This window comes from Mustelus asterias, chromosome 3 (genome assembly GCF_964213995.1).
Source record: "Mustelus asterias chromosome 3, sMusAst1.hap1.1, whole genome shotgun sequence".
Classification (NCBI taxonomy): Eukaryota; Metazoa; Chordata; class Chondrichthyes; order Carcharhiniformes; family Triakidae; genus Mustelus; species Mustelus asterias.
The window spans coordinates 131011444-131033595 of record NC_135803.1 but is presented as its reverse complement, the minus strand read 5'-3'; the positions used below and the strand labels follow the sequence as shown (position 1 = coordinate 131033595).

The 22152-nt window shown below is 42.5% G+C and overlaps 1 protein-coding gene across 1 annotated transcript in view; it reads left to right on the top strand.

Moving 5' to 3' along the window:
* cacna1db (calcium channel, voltage-dependent, L type, alpha 1D subunit, b) overlaps window positions 1-22152 on the top strand; it is a 335919-nt gene that overhangs the window by 89479 nt on the left and 224288 nt on the right. The window contains exons 9-13 of the mRNA XM_078209623.1: window positions 7657-7817; window positions 12956-13181; window positions 15865-16072; window positions 17353-17473; window positions 19901-20010. Coding sequence (XP_078065749.1) covers window positions 7657-7817; window positions 12956-13181; window positions 15865-16072; window positions 17353-17473; window positions 19901-20010 — 826 coding nt within the window. The remainder of the gene's footprint in view (window positions 1-7656; window positions 7818-12955; window positions 13182-15864; window positions 16073-17352; window positions 17474-19900; window positions 20011-22152) is intronic.

The following is a 22152-nucleotide window of genomic DNA, read 5'->3' as shown; positions in this document are numbered from 1 at the left end:
CAGACATGACCTCCCCTTGACAAAGCCATGCTGACTCAGTCCTACTTTATCATGCACTTCCAAGTACTCTGCGATTTCATCTTTAATAATGGATTCTAAAATCTTGCCAATGACCGAAGTCAGGCTAACTGGCCTATAATTTCCTGTCTGTTGCCTCCCTCCCTTCTTAAACAGCGGTGTTACATTAGCTACTTTCCAGTCCTCTGGTACCGTCCCTGCCTCCAGTGATCCCTGAAAGATCACCACCAATGCCTCCACAATTTCCTCAGCTATCTCATTTAGAATTCTGGGGTGCAGTCCAACTGGTCGAGCTGATTTGTTCACCTTCAGACCTTTCAGTCTCCCCAGAACCTTCTCCTTAGTGATGGCCACTACACTCACCTGTGCCCCCTGACTCTTCTGGAGCCCTGGCATCTCACTGGTGTCTTCCACCGTGAAGACTGATGTAAAGTAACTATTCAGTTCCTCTGCCATTTCTTTGTTTCCTATTATTATTTTTCCAGCCTCATTTTCCAGTGGTCCAATGTCTATTTTTGCCTCTCTCTTACCTTTTATATACTGAAAGAAACTCTTCCTGTCTTCTTTTATATTACTAGCTAGCTTACACTCCTATTTCATCTTCTCCCTCTTATTGTTTTTTTTAGTTGTCCTCTGCTCGCTTTTAAAGGCTTTCCAATCCTCTGGCTTCCCACTAATCCTTGCCACTTTGTATGCTTTTTCTTTTGCTTTTATGCTGTCCTTGACTTCCCTCGTCAGCCATGGATGCCTTGTCCTCCCCTTAACATGTTTCCTCCTCCTTGGGATGCATTTCTGTTGTGCCTCCCGGAAAGCTCCCAGAAACTCCTGCCATTGCTGTTCCACTGTCTTCCCTGCTAGGCTCCCTTTCCAATCAACTCTGGCTAGCTCCTCCCTCATGTCTTTGTAGTACTTTTATTTAATTGTAATACCGCTACATCTGATTCCAGCTTCTCCCTCTCAAACTGCAGGGTAAATTCTATCATATTGTGGTCACTGCTCCCTAAGGATTTCTTCATCTTAAGTTCCCAAATCAAATCTGCCTCATTACACATCACCAAATCCAGAATTGCCTGTTCCCTAGTAGGCTCTGTCACAAGCTGTCCAAAAAGCCATCTTTAGACATTCCACAAATTCCATTTCTTGGGATCCACTACCTACCTGATTTTCCCAGTCCATCTGCATATTGAAGTCCCCAATGATTATTGTAATATTGCCTTTTTTATATGTCTTTTCGAGCTCCTGATTTATTTTCTGCCCCACATCCTGACGACTGCTACAGGGCCTGTACATAACTCCCATCAGGGTCTTTTTACTTTTGCAATTCCTCAACTCTATCCACAGAGATTCTATGCTTTCTGATCCTATATTACTTCTTGCTATTGGTTTAACTTCATTCTTTACTAACAATGCAACCCTGCTCACTTTGCCCATCTGCCTGTCCTTCCGATAGGACACATATCCTTAGATATTTAAATCCCAACTCTGATCCGCTTGCAGCCACGTCTCTGTGATGCCCACAACATTGTACCGGACAATTTCAATGTGCGCAACAAGCTCATTTGCCTTGTTCCGTATACTGCGTGCATTTAGGTACAGCATCCACAGTCCTGCATTGACCACCTCCCTTCTCAAACTTGTCACCTTTTTTGCTCTGCCTGAGATTAGATTCCTGTCACCTTCTATACTCTCTGTTCTATTACGTGGTCTGGAAACTTTACTAACCTCTCCAGAGCCCTCAGCTCCATTAATCTGCACTTCCCACTCCAAGTTCCTCTCCTTTAACTTTGATTTTATATTTCTCCATACAACTGAACCCTCCCCCCTCCACTATTTAGTTTAAAGCCCTAGCTATATGATTCGCCAGGACTCTAGTCCCAGCACAATTCAGATGAAGACAGTCCCATTGGAATAGGTCCCCTCTTCCACAATACTGGTGCCAATGTCCCACGAATTCAAACCCATTCCTCCCACACCAATCTTTGAGCCACGCATTTACCTCCTTAATCGTATTGACCCTTTGCCAATTAGCTCGTGGCTCAGGTAGTAATCCAGAGATTATTACCTTTTTGGTTCTGCTTTTTAATTTAGCTCCTAGCTGTTCATACTCCCTCAGCAAAACCGTTGTTCCTATTCTACCAATGTCATTGGTACCTACGTGGACCAAGACAACTGGGTCTATACCCTCCCACTCCAAGTTCCTCTGCAGCCCAGATGAGATATCCCAAACCCAAGCACCAGGCAGGCAACGCAACCTTTGGGATTCTTGATCCCAGAGAACAGTGTCAATGCCCCTAACTATACTATCCCCAATTACGACTAGATTTCTTACCTTGCCTGCTATACCCCTGCCTGTCTTTGAAGCTCCAGTATCTTTCTGAGGGTTGATTCTAGTGGCTTGTTATTGGACTTGGACTTAGCAGGAGCCTGCCCTTTAGCAGTCCCCTGGGTGTCTGTCACCTCGGCTAACTGCTTCCACCTACTCTGGACCCAAATCTATGCTGTGTTCACCAGATGATGATCTCAAGCCTGCTCTAAAACTAAGTCCCACTGAGGTGTGTGTCTCTGTGCTGGTGGAGAGTTCATGTGAACGCAGTGATGTCTTTACATCTCGTGGATCTTCAGGATCCTCATCCGAGATGGGCTAGGGCTGATGGACTGGCTGGCTGTGTGCCTTCATGTTTTTTTTTTGCTGGTGGCTGTAATAGGGGGTAGAGATAACTAGTGATTAGTTAGAGATTCACCCACATTAAAGAGCGTTCAGTTTCAGAGGGTGGAGAAGACTACTGGATGGACCCTCATTGGCTTGTTGGGACATGCTGATCTTGACTTTGGCATAGGAATGGTCTCAATCCTTGCTGTCTCGCTCTGCTCCCTGCTTCTCAGAGGTGGTGAGTGGTCTGAGCTCTGGCATCCTCCTGTCTGGGATCTCTCCCTGGTGTTGTGGGTGATCTTCACCTGCATAAAGACAGATGGACAGACTGAGCAGGACAGGTACCAATGCAGATGATAAGCATACATGCCTTCTGTAAGTGTTGAGTGGACCTGTGTAATGGCTGAAGACATGACCTGTCCAGGATGCGACACAAGATGAAAATGTAAAACTGTGTGTGAGAAAATCAGTGGTAATGTACTTGTGATGTGTGAAATCCCTGTGGACTGCAGCCCTGCGAATGTGACCTTTTGAGAGTGTGAGTTGAGTGTGAGGAGAAGATTGACTTACCCTCCTGCACTGGAGGGCAGTCCTCTTCTGAGGTCCACAGGCGCTTTCTGCACTGGTAACCTCCCTCTAAGCCTTGGTGGTGTGATTGCTGGACCTCCTGCTCTTTAAATGGGGGGGAAGAGAACTTCCCGCTGGTCCTCGATTGCCTGGAGGGGTCACTGCAGGCAGTTGTTGCTGAATTTCAATGCACAGCACTTGTCTCTTCCGGGGCCATCACTTTCCACAACAGGTCCTGTGTTGCAACAATTGAATGTGTGCACAGATGCCATTTTAATATGGTGCCTGGAACTGTGACTGGATGACCGGATGAGGTGATGGCGGGTTGGATGAATCCCAGTCTGCTATGATGTGCTACTTATTTATGCCTGCATAATGAGGTGAAAAATGGATGATCTGGCATGGCAACCCACCCTGTTGGCCAGTGGGAGCTGCGCTAACTTTCCCACCTGCCACAGCACTTAGACTTCAGAGCAGAATATTCCACTCTTTGCCACTGCTCCATCACCAGAACAAATCATGAAATACTGAGCTGAATTTAATGGCTCTGGTGGTGGCTCCCTCCACCAGCTGGAAAGTCGGTGGCAACCATGTCACACTATTCCCAGGAGCCACAGTGACATTAAATGAGAATCAGGCAGTTAACTTCTTGCCATCTGGATTCATGTGCCTTTAAAAGTGAAGACCCCATCCTTAAAAGCTGATAGCCATACCATCCTCCATTCTAAAAACAACCTTTCACCATTACTCTCTGTTTCCTGTTACTCAGTCAACATCATATCCATGCTCGGAACATATGAATTAGGAGCAGGACTAGGCCACTCGGTCCCTTGAGCCTGCTCTGCCATCCAATAAGATCATGGCTGATCTAATTGTAACCTCAACCCCAAGTTCCTGTTTACCCCCAATAACCTTTCACCCCTTTATTAATCAAGAATCTATCTTTCTCTGCCTTAAAAATATTCAGAGACTCTGCTTCGACTGCCTTTTGAGGAAGAGAATTCCAGAGACTCACAAGCCCTGAGAAAAAATTCTTCTCATCTCTGACTTAAATGGCTCCTTATTTTTAAACGGTGACCCCTGCTTCTAGATTTTCGACAAGCATACACGTCCTCTCCACATCCACCTTGAACCGATCAGGATCTTAAGGATTTTATTCAAGTTGCCTCTTGCCCTTCTAAACTCTAGTGGATACAACCTAACCTCTTCAATGATTCTTCATAAGACAACCTCCCCTTTCTTGGTATTAGTCTAGTAAATCATCTCTGCACTGTTTCTAATGCATCTACATCTTTCATTGAATAAGGAGACCAATACCAGGGTAAAAGTAAAGTTTATTTATTAGTCACAAGCAGGCTTACATTAACACTGCAGTGAAGTTACTGCGAAAATCCCCTAGTCGCCACGCTCCGACGAAGCCTGTTCGGGTACACCGAGGGAGAATTTAGCATGGCCAATGCACTTAACCTGCACATCTTTGGACTGTGGGAGGAAACCGGAGCACCCGGAGAAAACCCACGCAGACATGGGGAGAATGTGCAAACTCCGCACAGACAGTGACCCAAGGCCGGAATTGAACCCGGGTCCCTGGAGCTGTGAGGCAGCAGTTCTAACCACTGTGCCACCATGCCGCCTCCAGATGTGGCCTTATCAATACCCTGTACAACTGAAGCAAAACCTCCTTACTTTGTAATCAATATCCCTCACAATAAACAACAACATTCTATTATATTTCCTAATTACTTGCTGTACCTGCATACTAACCTTTTCTGATACATGCACTAAGACACCCTCTGCATTTCAGAGCTCTGCAATCTCTCACCATTTAGATAATAAGCTTATTTTTTATTCTTCCTGTCAAAATGGACAATATCACATTTGTGCACATTATACTCCATTTGCAGATCTTTGCCCACTCATTTAACCAATTGTTAGGGACCAGATCAAAACTCCAAGGTATATTATGAAGTTAGCCTAGACCCCAACTTCTCTTGATTTTGGCATTAGTGCGAGCATAAAGTTTTTCGCTCCAGGTGTGATTTTGTTGACCCAGTAGGAAGCTTTCATTAAAACAAACTTTGATTAACAACACAGTTAAAATATAACAAAAAGAATTAGCATAACTTTTAACAATTGAAACACTTAAACATGACAAGGTTTAACTGTTAGCTATTTCTGTTAGTTCCAATTTCAGCAATAACCCATAGACATAAACGGCTCTTCAGAATCAGTTAGCAAGATATACAGGCTTACGTGGGTTGCTTGTCCTCGAGCCTTTTAACTCCTCTGGACAGAAGTACAGAGAGACACCTGTCTTTTCAAACAGCAGATTTACAGAGAGACAGAGAGAAAATGCCTCTTGCCTTTTGCAGACCCCTCGATACCTATTTTCTAGCAGGTCCAAGACTTCAATTTTCAGAAAGAGAGAGAGGGAAAAAAACTACCACTCCTTTTCAAATTCAAACAGCAACTGCCTGCTTTTTGCTCCCTGTAAGCCATCCTGTAATCCATCCACCCACATGGCATGCATATGCTAGTCAACCTGATTAAACCCTACTCTGAAACCCCAGGGGACAACTCTAAGAATAACAAATATGTATTAGCACAGATTAAAACAAACACTCTAATAATTAGGAGCAATTATCCTTATAGGCCAGGTAAAACATTTTAATCTGTTTTTAATGTAATTTAAATATAATTAGTGGGCCCGGGATGGAATTCTCTACGCCCTCTAGCCTCACCCACCCTTCCAGAGTGTTTCACGCCAGTGGAGTTTACAGTAGGTCCCCACTTATGGGGAACTGTTGGGACAACCCCGCTAGAGTGAAGGGGGCAATCGGGGCCCTCCAGGAGATTGGGTGGTGGAGGGGCAGTGTCCCTCCCTGGTAGTGCCAGCCTTGTGCCCCCTGGCACTGCCCAAGGGGCAAGGTGCGCATGTCCAAGGGGCACCTTGGCACTGCCCATCAGGAATGGGGCAGGGCCTATGGGGACCGGGCCTACGGGGCAATCGGTTGGGGGGGATTCCTCTGCCACTCTGCATAGGGATCGGTCGGGGAAGGAGGAAGGCCAACGATCAGGGCAGGCTGTGGGGTGGGGGGGCGGGGAGGGGGAGGGCAGTCGGGGCTGGCCTGGGACTGGTCGGGGGGGCTGCACAGTGGGGGGGGATGGGGGAGCAGCACTGCAGGGGTCCTGGGCTGGCCTGTGATCGAGCTGGCCAGCAAACAGGAGGCTGAAACTGCATGCGCAGAGGCCCACATGTGCAGAGGCCTGCTGGTTTCAGCTTCCTGGGTGGGATTAGGCCCCACCCTCCGAAATCTAATGCTATTCACGCATATTTACCTCTGCCGTGCACAGAGTGTGGGAGATTCTAGTGTGATCTCCCACTGAAAAAACCAGCGTGAATTACTCCAGTTTTCCTGTAAATTTGACACTTTGAATTTTTTGGGGAGAATTCCGGCCTTTGTCTGTGTATGAAAAATTTAATACATTTATTTAGCAACATTATCATTAAAATATGTTCGAACACTTAATTAAATAAATTGTGGGTGCAGTGATTTGTTTTGTTGGCAAATATTGTAGTAATTCTGCATCAGAAATGGGTTGCAAACAACATTACCAGTAAATATGTGCTTTTTGATGATGTTTGGTTGACCTATGAATAATCAGGACACTGAAGGAACTCCCTGTTCATTATCAAATTTTGCCTTGGTATCTTTAACATCCAGTTGAACTACCAGAACACCTAGACTCAAGGGCCCAGATTTTTAAATGGGTCAGGTTGGGATTGGAGTTTACTTGAGAATGTGAAGCATTTTGTTTTGCGTTTGTTGTTGACATTCAAGTCAATAGGAAATGCATAAGAAGAATTTAAACTTACAAACTAAATATCAATGTGATATTTATAAACTTCCATAGATAATGATTTAAACCACAAGATTTAATACAGTAATAAGTTTCCAACTTATTCTTACAGAACATAAAACATTCTAATCAATAAATCATGAGTTGAGTGCTTAAAATTAATACTTAATGAATTTTTGAATGATGGATGACTTCCAGAGTCACATTTAGCTTCATTATTTGGTCTTCATAGTTACGTACAATTTAAGTGTATCACAGAATGGCTTAGAGTTTGCAACTTTTCATGATTATGAGGAGGGGGTTAGAATCTTTTATAGATGCAATGCATATTCTTGGAAAATAGTTGAATTGAAGAGATAAAAATGTGTGTGTGTAATTTAAGGGTAATTACATTAAATTGATGAAGCAAGACTGCATAATTAACTAATTAATGTAAATTGGTCAAATAAAAGTATCCATCAATATTTTTGAATGACTTGCTTTCAGATTTTCTTTTATTCTGCCTGAGTATAAAGTCTGAAATTTCTCTATGGTGTAATCAATTTCTCTTCATTTTTCAGCCGACGCTGGCGTCGTTGGAACCGCTGTTGGAGAAGAAAATGTCGAGCTGGTGTAAAGTCTGTTACTTTCTACTGGCTGGTTATTATTCTTGTTTTTCTCAATACATTAACCATCTCATCAGAGCACTACAACCAGCCCTTTTGGCTAACATTGACTCAAGGTAAGAGTACCACTTTGTTGTCACATAAATATTAGCAAGCAATAAACATTTAAGTAAATTGTTTTAATACTGCGTTATTATCTTCTGGTTGAATAATGTCCATCGATTAATTCTAATCTGCACACAGCTGCAAATTGCTTTATTCATAGTTGTAAATTCAAGCATTATTTATTTGCGCTTCAGTTCACCTACACAAAGTTATTATTGTACTTTTTAATCCTAACCAAGCATACTGTATTATTAGGCTGGTTACAGTCAGACTGATGAGGGCCTTGCCCACCAGTCAAAGAACAGTTGGGGAATCTCCATCCGTTTCATGGAGGAGGGCCCAAAGTATTATGTGCTCTTCAGATACTTAAGCGGCCAAATTTCTCACCTCTCGCAATCTTACCAGCCTGGATATCTGGCCAGATCAGCCTCGCGCCCTGCACAATGACAGCCCAAGCAGTTTTCAGCCAGCTTCACTGGCAGGCTTCAGCTCTGCCCTCCCTACTAGTACTTCTGGAATGTCATAAGATTGCATTTTCAAACTCGCCCAAAAAGAGCACTCTCACTCAAGCCCTGGAGTAGCAAAAGGTGTGTTGGCAGGTGGCATTGTAAATTGGGCCCTTGACACAAGTTTCTGTTTTTTCCCGTTTTCCCGCTCGTTCGGCACTTAGAATTTTTTTTCATAAGATTGCCCCCTTAATAAATTTTTGAGAAAACTCCACCCATCATGTCTGAGCAAGCTGATTGACTTCTTTAATGAAGTAATGGAGAGAGTTGATGAAGTGATTGCAATACATGTAGTATATATGAACTTTGAAAAGACATTTGATAAAGTACCACATGTGGAAAATAAAAGCACAAGATTGAAGAAATGATGGTAATTTTAATACATAATGGGTTAAGGGCTTTGTTATGTCATGAATGCATAATCTTACAAGATGAATATGTTTTAAAATATTCCCTTTAACTTAAAGTAAAACAATACATTCTGAAAAGTGGGATGATGAATTCCTCATAAACACTTCAATTCAGAGAAATGTCCATATGATATCTGGGAATGGCAGAGAAACTCAAAAATAAACCTACTGAGGTGTTGGATGGCAGATTTTAGCACCTTTCACAGTATCTCACTGAACAAAGAACAACTGCTGCAGACATGCAGTAGCTCTCCCAGGGATAAGTCTGCTCTGTAAGAAGTGACAGGGAACAGAAATAACGTTTTTTTAAATGGAGAAAACCATTTTACCAGAGCCGATAAAACTGTTCAAGGGGGAATCTATGGAACTCTGGACTGCCAGGGCTGTTGTGATGTGAGAGATTTGTCAAGGTGTGCCTTGCTGGTGTAATTGTATCCAGGATAATATGGGTGCAGTGGACCGATTGTCGAAGGACACTGAAAGTTGCAACTTGGCATGGTGGAGAGAGGTAAATGTCTGCTGGAAGCTGAGAACGACTTTGCAACTATCCCTTTAATGTTTCGTATCTGCCAGAAGTGCTGCATAAAGTGAAATGTATTTCGGTTGTGTTATTTACTGTGAAACTTTCTCTTTCTTTAGTTTAATGTACCAGTTGCTTATTAATATTTGATCTTTTGTTGATTTTAGCTTGTCTGTTATAGTCTTCGGAAGTGAAATTTTATCCATCGGTTAATTTCCGTTAGTCATAGTGAAATTTCTTTCTTTTAAAACATTTTCTGTCTTTACGGGGATAATAACAGTTACAAGCAGCACCAACTGGAGTTGAGACATTTCATCAGAAGAAGAAAAGGTCATTGTTATAACTGAAATAACCCTGAACATTTATTTCTTGGGTAGAAAAAATTGAATAGGCCTTCCCAAGACGGAAAGGGTACATGGGAGATTAGGGCAGCTCAGGTGAAGTGCAGGGTGTTTTGTAGAAGCACACAGGCTAATGTGGGAGCAATCAACTACACAAAGCACTTGGGAAAGCCTGTTATTTCAACAAATGCCAGGGCCTCATTTTATTGCTTGCGGATATCCATATGGAACCTGATGACATTCTTAGCCCTTACAAACAGGGTGGCATGATGACACAGTGGTTAGCAGTGCTGCCTCACCGCTCCAGGGACCCGGGTTCAATTCTGGCCTTCGGTGACAATATGTGTGGAGTTTGCATGTTCCTTCTGTGTCTGCGTGTGTTTCCTCTGAGTGCTCCTCCCACAGTCCAAAGATTTTATTTTGTTTAAGTTAAAGTTTATTTATTTATTTATTAGTGTCACAAGTAGGCTTACATTAACACTGCAATGAAGTTACTGTGAAAATCCCCGAGTCGCCACACTCCAGCGCCTGTTCGGTACACTGAGGGAGAATTTAGCATGGCCAATGCACCTAACCAGCACATCTTTCGGACTGTGGGAGGAAACCGGAGCATCCAGAGGAAATTCATGCAGACATGGGGAGAACGTGCAGACTCCGCACAGTGACCCAAGCTGGGAATTGAACCTGGGTCCCTGACGATGTGAGGCAGCAGTGCTAACCACTGTGTCGTCCCGGAACAGATGTGCAAGTTAGCTGGATTGGCCATGCTAAATTGCCCCTTAGTGTCCCAAGATATATAGGTTAGTTGGATTAGCCATGCGAAATGTGTGGGGTTACAGGGATAGGGCAGGGGAGAGGGCCTGGGTAAGATTCTATGTCAGAGAATCAGTTCAGACTTGATGGGCCAAATGGCTTCATCTGCACTGTAGGGATTCTACGAAACAATGCATTTGTTACCTGTGTGATCCAGACATGTACTGTCTGGATCACAAAATGTCATAGGAAGGCTGCATGCCAACTTTCTATTTTGCAGGTGCCGTTAATGTTGGCAGATTGGTCACTTGCATTGAAGCAAACTAAAGGACTTAAGTGCCTACTTACCCTCTTACCTCCACAGGCATTTTGCCTGTGTTGGGTGGGATGAGCCACTGTCAAGTAATGAGGCCTGGTGGCCTCCCAATAGGTTCCAGTGGTGGTGGGAGGTCCCCTTTATGGCCATCCATGGCCCATGGTAGAATTCCCCCAACAGCTAATGGCCACCTTGTGGCAATGGTGGTGCTGGTGCCTCATAAATTCCACCCTCCCAACTATTTTTGGTGTTTACATGCCTGGCTCCAGCATCCCCCGATCCCACTTACCTTTCTTCAATGGTCATTGGCCATTGAGTTTCCCCTCAGCTGCAGCCTCAGCAATGGCCACTGCAAGTGATTGCATTGCTGAGCTGCCAGCTCTCTAATTGGGCACTTTCTTGGGAATTAAGGACAATGGCCCTAATGTCAGCCACTTAGTTAGCCATCCCCAGTGACATGTTTCCATGGTTCCTGCCACCAGCTAAAGATAGTCTGCCTCCCCCTTTTGGCTCCACGGCAGGATTTCTGCACATAAAATGACCAACACAAGTCCAGACTATGTGTGAAGAGCTAGTTCCTGACAATAGTCATTAATTTTTTTTGACCAATTCTACATATGACCCTTTGTCCTGTAGTTGAAATAAGACTTAACATAATGCTCTAGATTTACTCCTTCTATGTTCCACTCAGTATGATATACTTCAAAGAGGTTCCATCTCAGTTGTCTCTTGTTAAGGCCAAAAAGCCTGAATTTTTGCCCATCTGATAACAGGCTTCAAACTTGTGGCCCTTCCACTGCATACAGAGTGCTCAGATTGAATATTGTAGATTGGGTGACTCTGTCAGACTGTTGCTTAGTTTCAGTACGATGATACCTGTCTGAAACACGACTGAGGTTGCAGCATTGTTCAGAATCCTACAGCTTATCGATTGCTACTCTCAAAGATTGACCGTGCCAAGTGTTATTACGCTATTTCTACCAGGTCTATTTCAACTCACCTCCTAGCTAGCTCAGCACCACTCACTTAATAAGTTGTGCCTCATTTATGTTTTATTCAATGTGTGATGCCATACATGTAATGAATCTGATGTAGTACTGCTTATTTGTCTAGTCCTTTTTGATTCCTTTTCAGGGCTTTCCACGCTCCCATTTTTAACAAAGGGCAAAATGTGGCCACCCTCTGTGCCGCAGGTGCAAATCCCGTTATGATTGCAAAGTCTCGCGAGAAGACCAAAACTGATTTGTGCCTGCGAAATCTCAGCTTGAGAGCTTCCCTGCCCCTGCCAATGACGTTATCATGGCCTTAACCTGATCTGCATGATTTTAAATTAGTTTTAATATCATTAAACAGCTTTATGCCATAGCGCCTGGCCACATTGAATTCTTTCCCCCTTCAGCGTGACATCGCCACGATGTTTGTGAAGATGAGCCTCTGTGTCCCTGGGAGGGATCTGGGGGAACTTAGTTTAAATGCAGATTGGGGCACCCTTTAAGGATGGTGCCACAATCTCTATGGAGCAGGCATTTACAGTTCTATCAAGCCCCACCATGATGCCATTAACCCCATTCCCAGATTTTCTGTGCACGAAGTGCCAGAAAATCTGGTCTGAAAACCACATTGTGTTTTTGGAGAGAAACATGCCGGTTTTCAGCAAACTCTGATACTTTGCTATTTTGTGACCTGGAAACCAGTAGGAGGCTGCTATGTAATGGCGGGACCTTCAATGCCGGCAAAATGTCCAAAATGGGAAGCACCTCATAATTGCCTACTTAACAGATTCAGTTGGCCTGCCAGCTTTTACACAGCTGGCAAATAGAATTGTGAAAGGAAGATGGGATGCCTTCTCTCCCCTTGCCTTCCCATGCCATTTTTCCTGCCTCTCGGCCCATCCTCAAACAGTGCATCATTTAGGTTTCAACACTATTCAACACTATTTTGCTGTCTTCAATCCTCAGCATTTCCCAACAATTCTATTGTCTAGCATTTGAAATATCATTAATAGTGCAATTTTTATACTTGTGAGCATATGTGGAAGGCTCTGCATGGAGTGATTTTTTAAAAAAACTTTGCAGTTACTGTTTCTGGAGACACTTTGCACATTATTTTCTGGCGATGCTTTACATGTTAAACTATTTATTATTTCATTGGTCCAGTCACCTTATCCTGTATTAGTTTCCATTAAATAGATTACATTAAAGCAATGATTAGAAACAGACAACTGGAAAAAGAGCAATTAACTGCGAGGACTTCACCATGTCAATAATGGTTAAATATTATTTTATCTTCCTATTGTCTTATAGATATTGCAAATAAAGTCTTACTGGCTCTATTCACATGCGAGATGTTGGTGAAAATGTACAGCCTGGGTCTGCAAGCATACTTTGTTTCCCTCTTTAATCGCTTTGATTGCTTTGTGGTGTGTGGAGGAATCATTGAAACTATCCTGGTTGAATTACAAATTATGTCTCCTTTGGGAATCTCGGTATTTAGATGTGTTCGGCTTCTAAGAATATTCAAAGTGACACGGTAAGATTTACAATATATAATGTCTTTTACTTATTTGTTAAACTTCATGCTCTATTCCACGTTATAATTTTTTACTTTGATTCCCATGGGTACAATTATTAATGATCATATTGCATGTTGTATATGAGACCTTAGAACAGGGGTTGAAATGTACATTTAGAATGTTTTCCACTTGCCATTCTCCCCACCCCATAGTTGGATAATGTACAAAATATCAAATATAGAATGGTATCTGTAAAACACTGACAGAACAGCTTTATTTCAATGATCTGCTCCTCAGTTCTTTCTGTAAGTAAAGAAGAGGGCAACCAAGACAATAGTCTTTACGAGGTGAAACACAACCAGAGCATGCAAAACTCTTTTCAAATTCTCACCTCACATATTTGATATTGAAACAATGCTTAACATCAGAAAGGATATTATTGCTATAGAGGGAGTGCAACTAAGGTTCAGCAGACTTGTTCTGGGGGTGGCGGGACTGTCTTATGAAGAGAGATTGGGCGAACTAGCCCTGTATTCTCTAGAGTTTCAAAGAATCAGAGGTGCTCTTACTGAAACCTACAAAATACTTAAAGGAATAGATAAGGTAGATGCAGGTAAGCTGTTTCTCTTGGCTGGGGATTCTAGAATCAGGGGGCACAATTTTAACATAAGGTGGAAGGCACTTTGGATCGAGATGAGGAGGAATTTCTTTACACAGAGTTGTGAATCTTTGGAACTCTCTACCCCAGAGGGCCACGGAAGCTCAGTCATTGAGTATGTTTAAAGTAGAGATTGATAGATTTCCAATTAACAATAAAGTAAAGGGTTATGGGGAAAGTGTGGGTAAAAGGCATTAAAATGTCCAAACAGCCACGATTGTATTGAATAGTGGAGCAGGCTCGACAGGCTGAATGGCCTACACCTGTTCCTATGTTCCTATTACAGCGATAAATATATTCAAATATCAAGGTAACCTGATTACTCTAATAGTATTTCTTAGCACGCATAAATAAGTTTACTTATCTGGACATGTTCATTATCTGCAAACTATCAGTAATTTACTCATGTATCAGGAACACTTTCTGTTTATATTTTTTTATCCATCATCAATTAAATATGTTTCATTTAAAACACAAGTATTGAAATATCAATTTTCAAGGTTTTTGAATGGCTTAAAACATATCCTTTGCGCTAGCTGTCTGCCCATGATTGGACAGTTTTGTTTTTAAAAGGATCTAATACCTCAGTATATTACTTCTTAATAATTAATAACAAAGTGCTAGAAAAACTCAGTAGGCTGGCAGCATCTGTGGATAGAGAAACAGTGTTCCGAGTTGAATGTGATTTCAGAACTGAAAGTTGTCAAAAGAGGGGGAAAGGAAGAATAAAAGGGAATGTGTGGAATAGAGTATAGGGTGGGAGAGATTAAACTAAAAGATGATATTGTACAAAAGGCAAAGAAGTGGTAATGGTTGCAGTAAAACAATTGCTACTCAACTACAAGTGGCAAATAAACTGCAGTGAATTGAGACCACAAAGAATGATCTTCTTAATATCAATAAATAGCAAAGTTTAATAGTAACAATAACTCAACAGAACAGTAATAACTATGAAAACGGGAGTATGAGTAAAACAGGTCTTGCAGAACCATCTCTTGCAGACTGAAAAGCCCTCCAAATCCTGCACATGCTCAGAACCCTCAACAAATGCCAGTAAAACAATTACTTAGGAGAAAAGACTTATAAGAAGACCACCCAACACTCAAAATGACACTCCCTGACATAAACCTTTAATTATCAGGGGTTAAAAATATTCAGCCTCCCATGACATCGATAAAATTAAAAAACTTATATATAGTGGCATCTAGTAATATATAGTTACTTTGCTGGTTCCTTTCGGAATGGATTCATCTTTTACTCCAGTGGCACTGTCCACTATGGTTGGAATTTGTGTGGAGTGGGGATAGGTGGAGGTGGAAGTAAAAGTAATAGTCTAAGGCCTTTTACACAACAGTATGCCTGTGGTAATGACAAAGTATTGCTTGTTGTTTTGATGGAGCTTGTGATTAGAATTGTCTTCTCTTTCCAGAAAGGATAGAGTGAAGTGTGAGGTTATTAAGCAAATAGAAAAACTGGAGAAACAACAATCCGTGTACTTACTTTCCCATATCTGAATCTTAATATGTGACTTAACTATCCATACATATAGTATTTTAGATGCAATTGTTTTTTTTCCCCCAATGACCATCATCAGTAAATGGAATAATTCAGAACTGTGCAGTTGTATAACATAATGGGGATGGCACAGTGGTTAGCACTGCTGCCTCACAGCGCCAGGGACCTGGGTTCAATTCCAGCTTTGGGTGACTTTCTGTGTGAAGTTTGCATGTTTTCCCCACATCTGTGTGGATTTCCTCCCACAGCCCAAAGATGGACAGGTTAGGTGGATTGCCATGCTAAATTGCCCTTTAGTGTTAGGGGGATTAGCAGGGTCAATACAGGAATAGGGCCTATGTGGGATTGCTGGTGGTGCAATGTTGATGGGCAAATGGCCTCTTTCTGCACTGTAGGGATTTTATGATTCTATGCCTAGACTCACCTATTTTATGGATAAATTAATCACATATTTTGAAGTTGCATACCTTATAGTCATGTGATTATTTTAAAACTAGTCTTCTAATCATGGAATTGTGTTTTGTTAGACACTGGCAATCACTGAGTAACCTGGTGGCCTCATTGCTGAACTCAATGCGATCCATTGCTTCCCTGCTGCTTCTGCTTTTCCTATTTATTATTATCTTTTCGCTGCTGGGAATGCAACTTTTTGGTGGCAAGTTTAACTTTGATGAAACACAAACAAAACGGAGTACCTTTGATAACTTTCCACAAGCTCTTCTCACTGTATTCCAGGTAATTATTCTTGATTAACCAACGATGAAGTTCCTTTGTGCACTACATGTATCAAAACTATATATCTTCCTTCTTCATAAATGAGTCTACAGTTTCACTGCATGGAGCACACAGGGAAAATATTTTCCTCATGATCTTACATGAGTACTACAGAAATCCAATTAGGAAAATCTATTCATTTGTGAAATTAGATTTTCAAATAGGCAGAAATGGAAAAACAAATGTAAATTTGAAATTATTTTGAAGAAGAATTAGTCGGTCATTACTGCCAAAGCCTACCTCAGCAATGGGGAGTTTCACTCATAAATACCATAGATCAATGATTGTGCTACAGTGTTGCAGTCTCGACTCTGAATTGTGCTCCTGGTGGTGCAGGATTACCATTTCACTGTCACATTTCAGAAAATTATTTTCATGGAAGTCTAGATCTTTTTAGTATAATAGCAGTATATAGTAACAAAATAGAACAATAAATTGTGCACATGCACACCACATGGGAGTAAAATTTCAGATTTATTTTTGATATCCCTGGACTCAGTTGTGTACACAGGGAAGTCCATTAATACATTTTAATTACACTTGCTAAATAAGAGAAATCATCAAAAACGTTTGGCTACTTCATTTTTGGACCGTTCCCAAAGATAGTACTGACATTTCTTTGTTTACAGTTATAGTCCCTGGTGGCAGTTCATTGCAGTATAATATGTAATCTGTCTCTGTTGGAACATACTATTGAGATAGTTAAGCACAGGGCCTAGCTAAGTGGCACAGTTGATATTTCATGGGTAGAGTTGATTGAACATTTAGTTATTCACATTGCCTTTCACCATGTGGAAAATATGTACAAAGTGCTACTTCAAAATATAAAAAAGATAGGTTTGTATAGTACACACAGATGTAACAGTCTGATGCCAAATCTGCCCTGTTTGCACTAACATATCTACACTTTTTAGTGGAATGCCTGGGTTCCATTCAGTGTCTACCCATCTTAAAGTCCTGTGATCAGGAAGTCAGCAGACTGTGGGTTGGGAACTATATTCCTTTACTTCTTGGCACCACCATAAACTGATGCTCAACCTGATGTTCATCATGCACTCCTACAATCTGATTCAGTTAAAAATGAAGGAAGAGTAGCTTTCGGTTATGTATCATTAATTTGTCACATTTTTGATATTAATTTGTTGTCAACAAGCTATTGTAATACATTAACAGTTGGGAACATTTGGCACTAATTTTGTCAATATTTGGTTAAGAAAATGTTTATGGATGTATTCAAATAGATTTTAACTGGTGAAGATTGGAATATGGTGATGTACGATGGAATTATGGCATATGGTGGACCATCCTCCTCAGGGATGATAGTTTGTATATATTTCATCATTCTGTTCATATGTGGTAACTGTATCCTTCTCAAGCAGTATGACAGATGACATTAGCTTTTTTCAGTATAAAAGATAAATATATTTTCCTCCATATTGTTTTTAAGTCAACCAATGTCTGTATAAAGTCGGTTTTCTCCCTTTGTACTCATTCTAATTTTATCCACATTGATTTTTTTCTGAAAGGCAATAGCAAACCGATGACCAAATTCTATTTAACCTTCTTCAGTTTTAATTAAAATCCAATCAAACATGTCAAAGGCTGGAACCTTCTGCTTTCTCTGATGGCAAGCTTGGAGGTGGAAAGAGCATTTAATTACGTAGGATGGTGACATGTTAGAACCGTCCCCCTCCCAATTCTGATGCAATTAAGTTCTAGGTGGAAAGGCCAGTGGTTGACCTTCCTACCCCTCTGCCAGTAGAAGCCAGTGTCCAGTCTCCAATTAATAACCACTTAAGGGCCTTATCCCACTGCCAGTAGTATTAATCCAGTTGTTGCCATGGAGCATACACAACAACTAAACCCATGTGGCCAACTTGCCACACCTTGGCAGGCTCCTCAATCAAATGCACTCAGTACCTAATGGAGGGACTGAACATCAGGAAGCTGAGAGTTACCCCTATCTGTGGCCTGAATTGTCTCCATGTTCCTGGTACTCCAGTAACTGTCTGTCCAGCAGCAGCCACAGCCACCCTAGTGGCGCTGTTGAGCATCAGATCTGTCGGCCAGTCAGCAGCTGTCAATAGACTAGACCTCTGCCCCTGGAGTCTTGATTTCAGGAGAAGTTCCTGTTGCTGGCCTCGCCACTGATTAGCTTGTGGTTCAATAGGCCTTCCTGAAAATAGGCAACACAGGTCTCCCATGAGCATTCCAGCCAGCAGATGAGACCACCCACCCTGACCCCTCAACAAGGTTCCACCTGACATTTCTATGCCAGGAGAGGTAACAGAGGTGTTTTTAATCCTGTGTATTCAGCAGAATGGCGAAAGAAGTTGGTTAAAATGGTGGTTGGGGACTTCCCATGAATGCTTGTCTTGTTCCTGCCCACCACCATTTTCACTACTGGATTTTTGGCAGCCGCAGGGCCACCCATCCCAGGCACGTGGGGACCTTTATTAATATTTAACTCCTCAGTCCAATAATGCATTCAAATCTCGAGGCATTTTAACTGCCAATTGCAGTAGTCATGCCCATTGCTGGAGCCACCAGTAAAAACTGGCGGTAAGCAGGATCATAGCAAAACAACTCCCTGATAGGGTTTACATTTTTATTTTTAAAAAATTTCTTGTAAGCTAGGAAATAGATTGCCACGAAGCAGTCAGTTTATTGGACAGGCTTTTTGTGATAAGCAGCTCCTGATGGTTGCCAAATGGTTTGAACAACAAATGAATGTTCTGCACAATCTCCAGGAAATGTTAAATAATTGCGGTGAACTTCATAAACTTCAGGATTTACGCAGGACAGTCTGATATATCCAAAATCTTGTCTTGACCGCACAAAGAAACCTTGGGCCCTCCCCTGCCCCAGGTGTCCATATCCCTTCCCTGTCCATGATTGAATCCAGAACCCAATTCACCACTTACCATAGTGCCAGGATCCATTTCCTCAGGTCCCTGGAGATGAATTTCCATTCCTAGTATTGCTAGCATACTAGCATTCCTAGTATTGCAACAACACTCCAAGATAAAACTGTAGTTAAAGGTTGGGATTCTCCAACCTTGTTTGCGGCCACCAGCACTGGCAGCAAGAATGGGGAACTTGGCACTCAGCCAAAACTCTAATTACTGCAGCAGTACCGGAGAACCCCAACTGCGAGCGAGGTCGCAGAATTCCGGCCAAGATTTCGGCTGCTGCTACTTATCTTTAAGATGCTACTGGAATTATACACTTATTAGCATTGTCTAATAAATTTTATATTTGAACTGATCTATTTTATTTGATGTTGTGGGTAATGTCAGTTGCAAAATAATTTCTAAAATACTTACATTGTCAAATGGCATGTAACCCTCTTAAAATTGAAACTGAACTATGAATCACTTTTACTAGATTACAAAAAGATGAATGTCTTAAACTTAGAAATAAAACATGGGTGGCACGCTAGCACAGTGGCTAGCACTGCTGCTGCACAGCGCCAGGGACCCAAGTTCAATTCCTGGCTTGGGTGACTGGCTGTGTGGAGTTTGCACATTCTCCCCGTGTCTGCATGCGGTTCCTCTGGGTGCTCCGGTTTCCTCCCTCAGTCCAAAGATGTGCAGGTTAGGTGGATTGGCCATGCTAAATTGCCCCTTAGTGTCAGGGGGACTAGTTAGGATAAATGCATGCGGTTATGGGAATAGGGCCTTGGTGGGATTGTGACCGGTGCAGACTCGATGGGCCGAATGGCCTCCTTCTGCATTTCGGATGATGCGTGCAATATTATTAACATTTTCCTTAAGTGATCTTCTCTAGACATCTTGCTGAATGTCTTTTTGGCCATCGCTGTTGATAATTTGGCTGATGCTGAAAGTTTAAACACTGTACAAAAAGAAACTGAGGAAGAAAAAGAAAGGAAAAGAAATGCCAGGTAATTAATTAACATGCTTTACAATAACAGCCCTTCATGGTTCTATAGAAGCTAAATCTCAAGTAATTCTTCAGTCACAACCGAACATATATTGTTGCAACAGGGTTTGGTTTGATTTGCTTTATTATTGTCCCATGTATTAACATACAATGAAAAGTATTGTTTCTTGCGCTCTATACAGACAAAACATACCATTCATAGAGAAGGAAATGAGAGAGTGCAGAATGTAGTGTTACAGTCATAGCTAGGGTGTAGAGAAAGATCAACTTAATGCAAGGTAAGTCCATTTAAAAGTCTGACAGCAGCAGGGAAGAAGCTGTTCTTGAGTCGATTGGAATGTGACCTCAGACTTTTGCATCTTTTTCCTAACGGAAGAAGGTGGAAGAGAGAATGTCCGGGATGCGTGGGGTCCTTAATTATGCTGACTGCTTTGCCGAGGCTGCGGGAAGTGTAGACAGAGTCAATGGATGAGAAGCTGGTTTGCGTGATGGATTGGGCTACATTCATGACCCTTTGTAGTTCCTAATGGTCTTGGGCAGAGCAGGAGCCATACCAAGCTGTGATACAACCAGAAAGAATGCTTTCTATGGTGCATCTGTAAAAGCTGGTGAGAGTCGTAGCTGACATGCCAAATTTCCTTAGTCTTCTGAGAAAGTAGAGGCGTTGGGGGGCTTTCCTAACTATAGTGTCAGCATGGAATGGGAGGGGCACACAGTTTATCTAGCCTCACCACTCTGCAGGTTGCACCATTAGTTTAAAAGTTTAATTCAATCATCAAAATGGCCAATTATTTACCTTTGCTGCTTTTAGGGCCAAAATGAAGGATACTTTAACCAAGTTTCTTTCAATGAACTCAGAATGATTGATTTATTATAAAACAAAACTCTTTAAAACAAGTTGCAAGAATTTGTACACACACAATTGTACTCTGGAAGTACAACTATCTATTCCTATTTAAAAATACCCCAGTGTGCACGCACACATACAAAGGACAAACAGATTGCGACTCTGTAAAGGTGGGGTTTGAAGGACAGGCTTTATAAAATAAACGATAAATTTGCAGGGTTTTGATGCCATTGATCTTGAGCCCCCTTGTGTGAAGGTGGGTCGCTGGACTCAGTAGATGTTTGGTGGTTCTCACCAATTGAGCTTCGGAGTGGAGGAGATTTTAGAGCTGGATAAGTTCTTCTCATCTCACCTTTACAAGTTTCCAAATGCAGCCAAATTGTACTCAGATGAGGATTCTCTGGCAATAGGTTGCTAACCACACGTAGAATTTCAGGAAAGACAGGGAGAGAGCAAGTTAGGCCAGCCTTCCTTCTCGGCTTATTCTCCAAAACAACAGTCCAAATCTTAAAGCTGGTCCCAGTCATGTGCTTTCCAGTAATTACCTGGAATTACTGTCTTTGCCAGTTTTGTGCCCATCAGTTAAAGTGAGTGCAGTTCAAAGCAAGCAAACAGCACTTTCCTCTCAAGTACCATGCTGGTCAGGTAATTTCTTGGAAGAAGTCAGGCTTGTGCCCAGTCCAAAAGTGAACTTGTGACCCTTTAAAAAAACTCCATGTTTGCATCCAAGTGTCCAAATAATACATAACTGTGTGAAAACAGGAGTGTTCCACGCTGGTCTTTTGGGCGAGCTCGGCACTGCAATCTTCTGGCACTCTGTCAGTTTTTGAGACAGCTGGGAGCTTTGCGCTGGTGGGAGGGGGGGACGGAACAGGAAAAGCTGGCTTCAGAGCGCTCAGGCCCCAAGGCGCAAGGCGCCCTGACCCCCTACTGAACCAGGTGACCTCCTCCCACCCACCCCCTCACGGACACTGGAACCCCTGTTCCGATTCTCCATCATCGGCAGCATTGTCACCCCCACCCCCCACACCAACACAGGACGCTGGCATTGATTGGGACATCAGGACACTCCCGATAATTCCCCTGGGAGGACCCCCCATCCCCCATCATGCCCTCCCTGCATCTCCTTGCACATCTGACCCCCCCCCCCCCACACGGCCACTCCCCCTTGCAGAGCATCCCCTACTAACCACCCGCCTTACAGAGCTCCCCCCTGCTGACCACCCCCTTTCAGAGCTCCCGCCTGTATAAGCCCCCTATCATTGTGCGTAGCCCCCCCTCATTGTCCCAA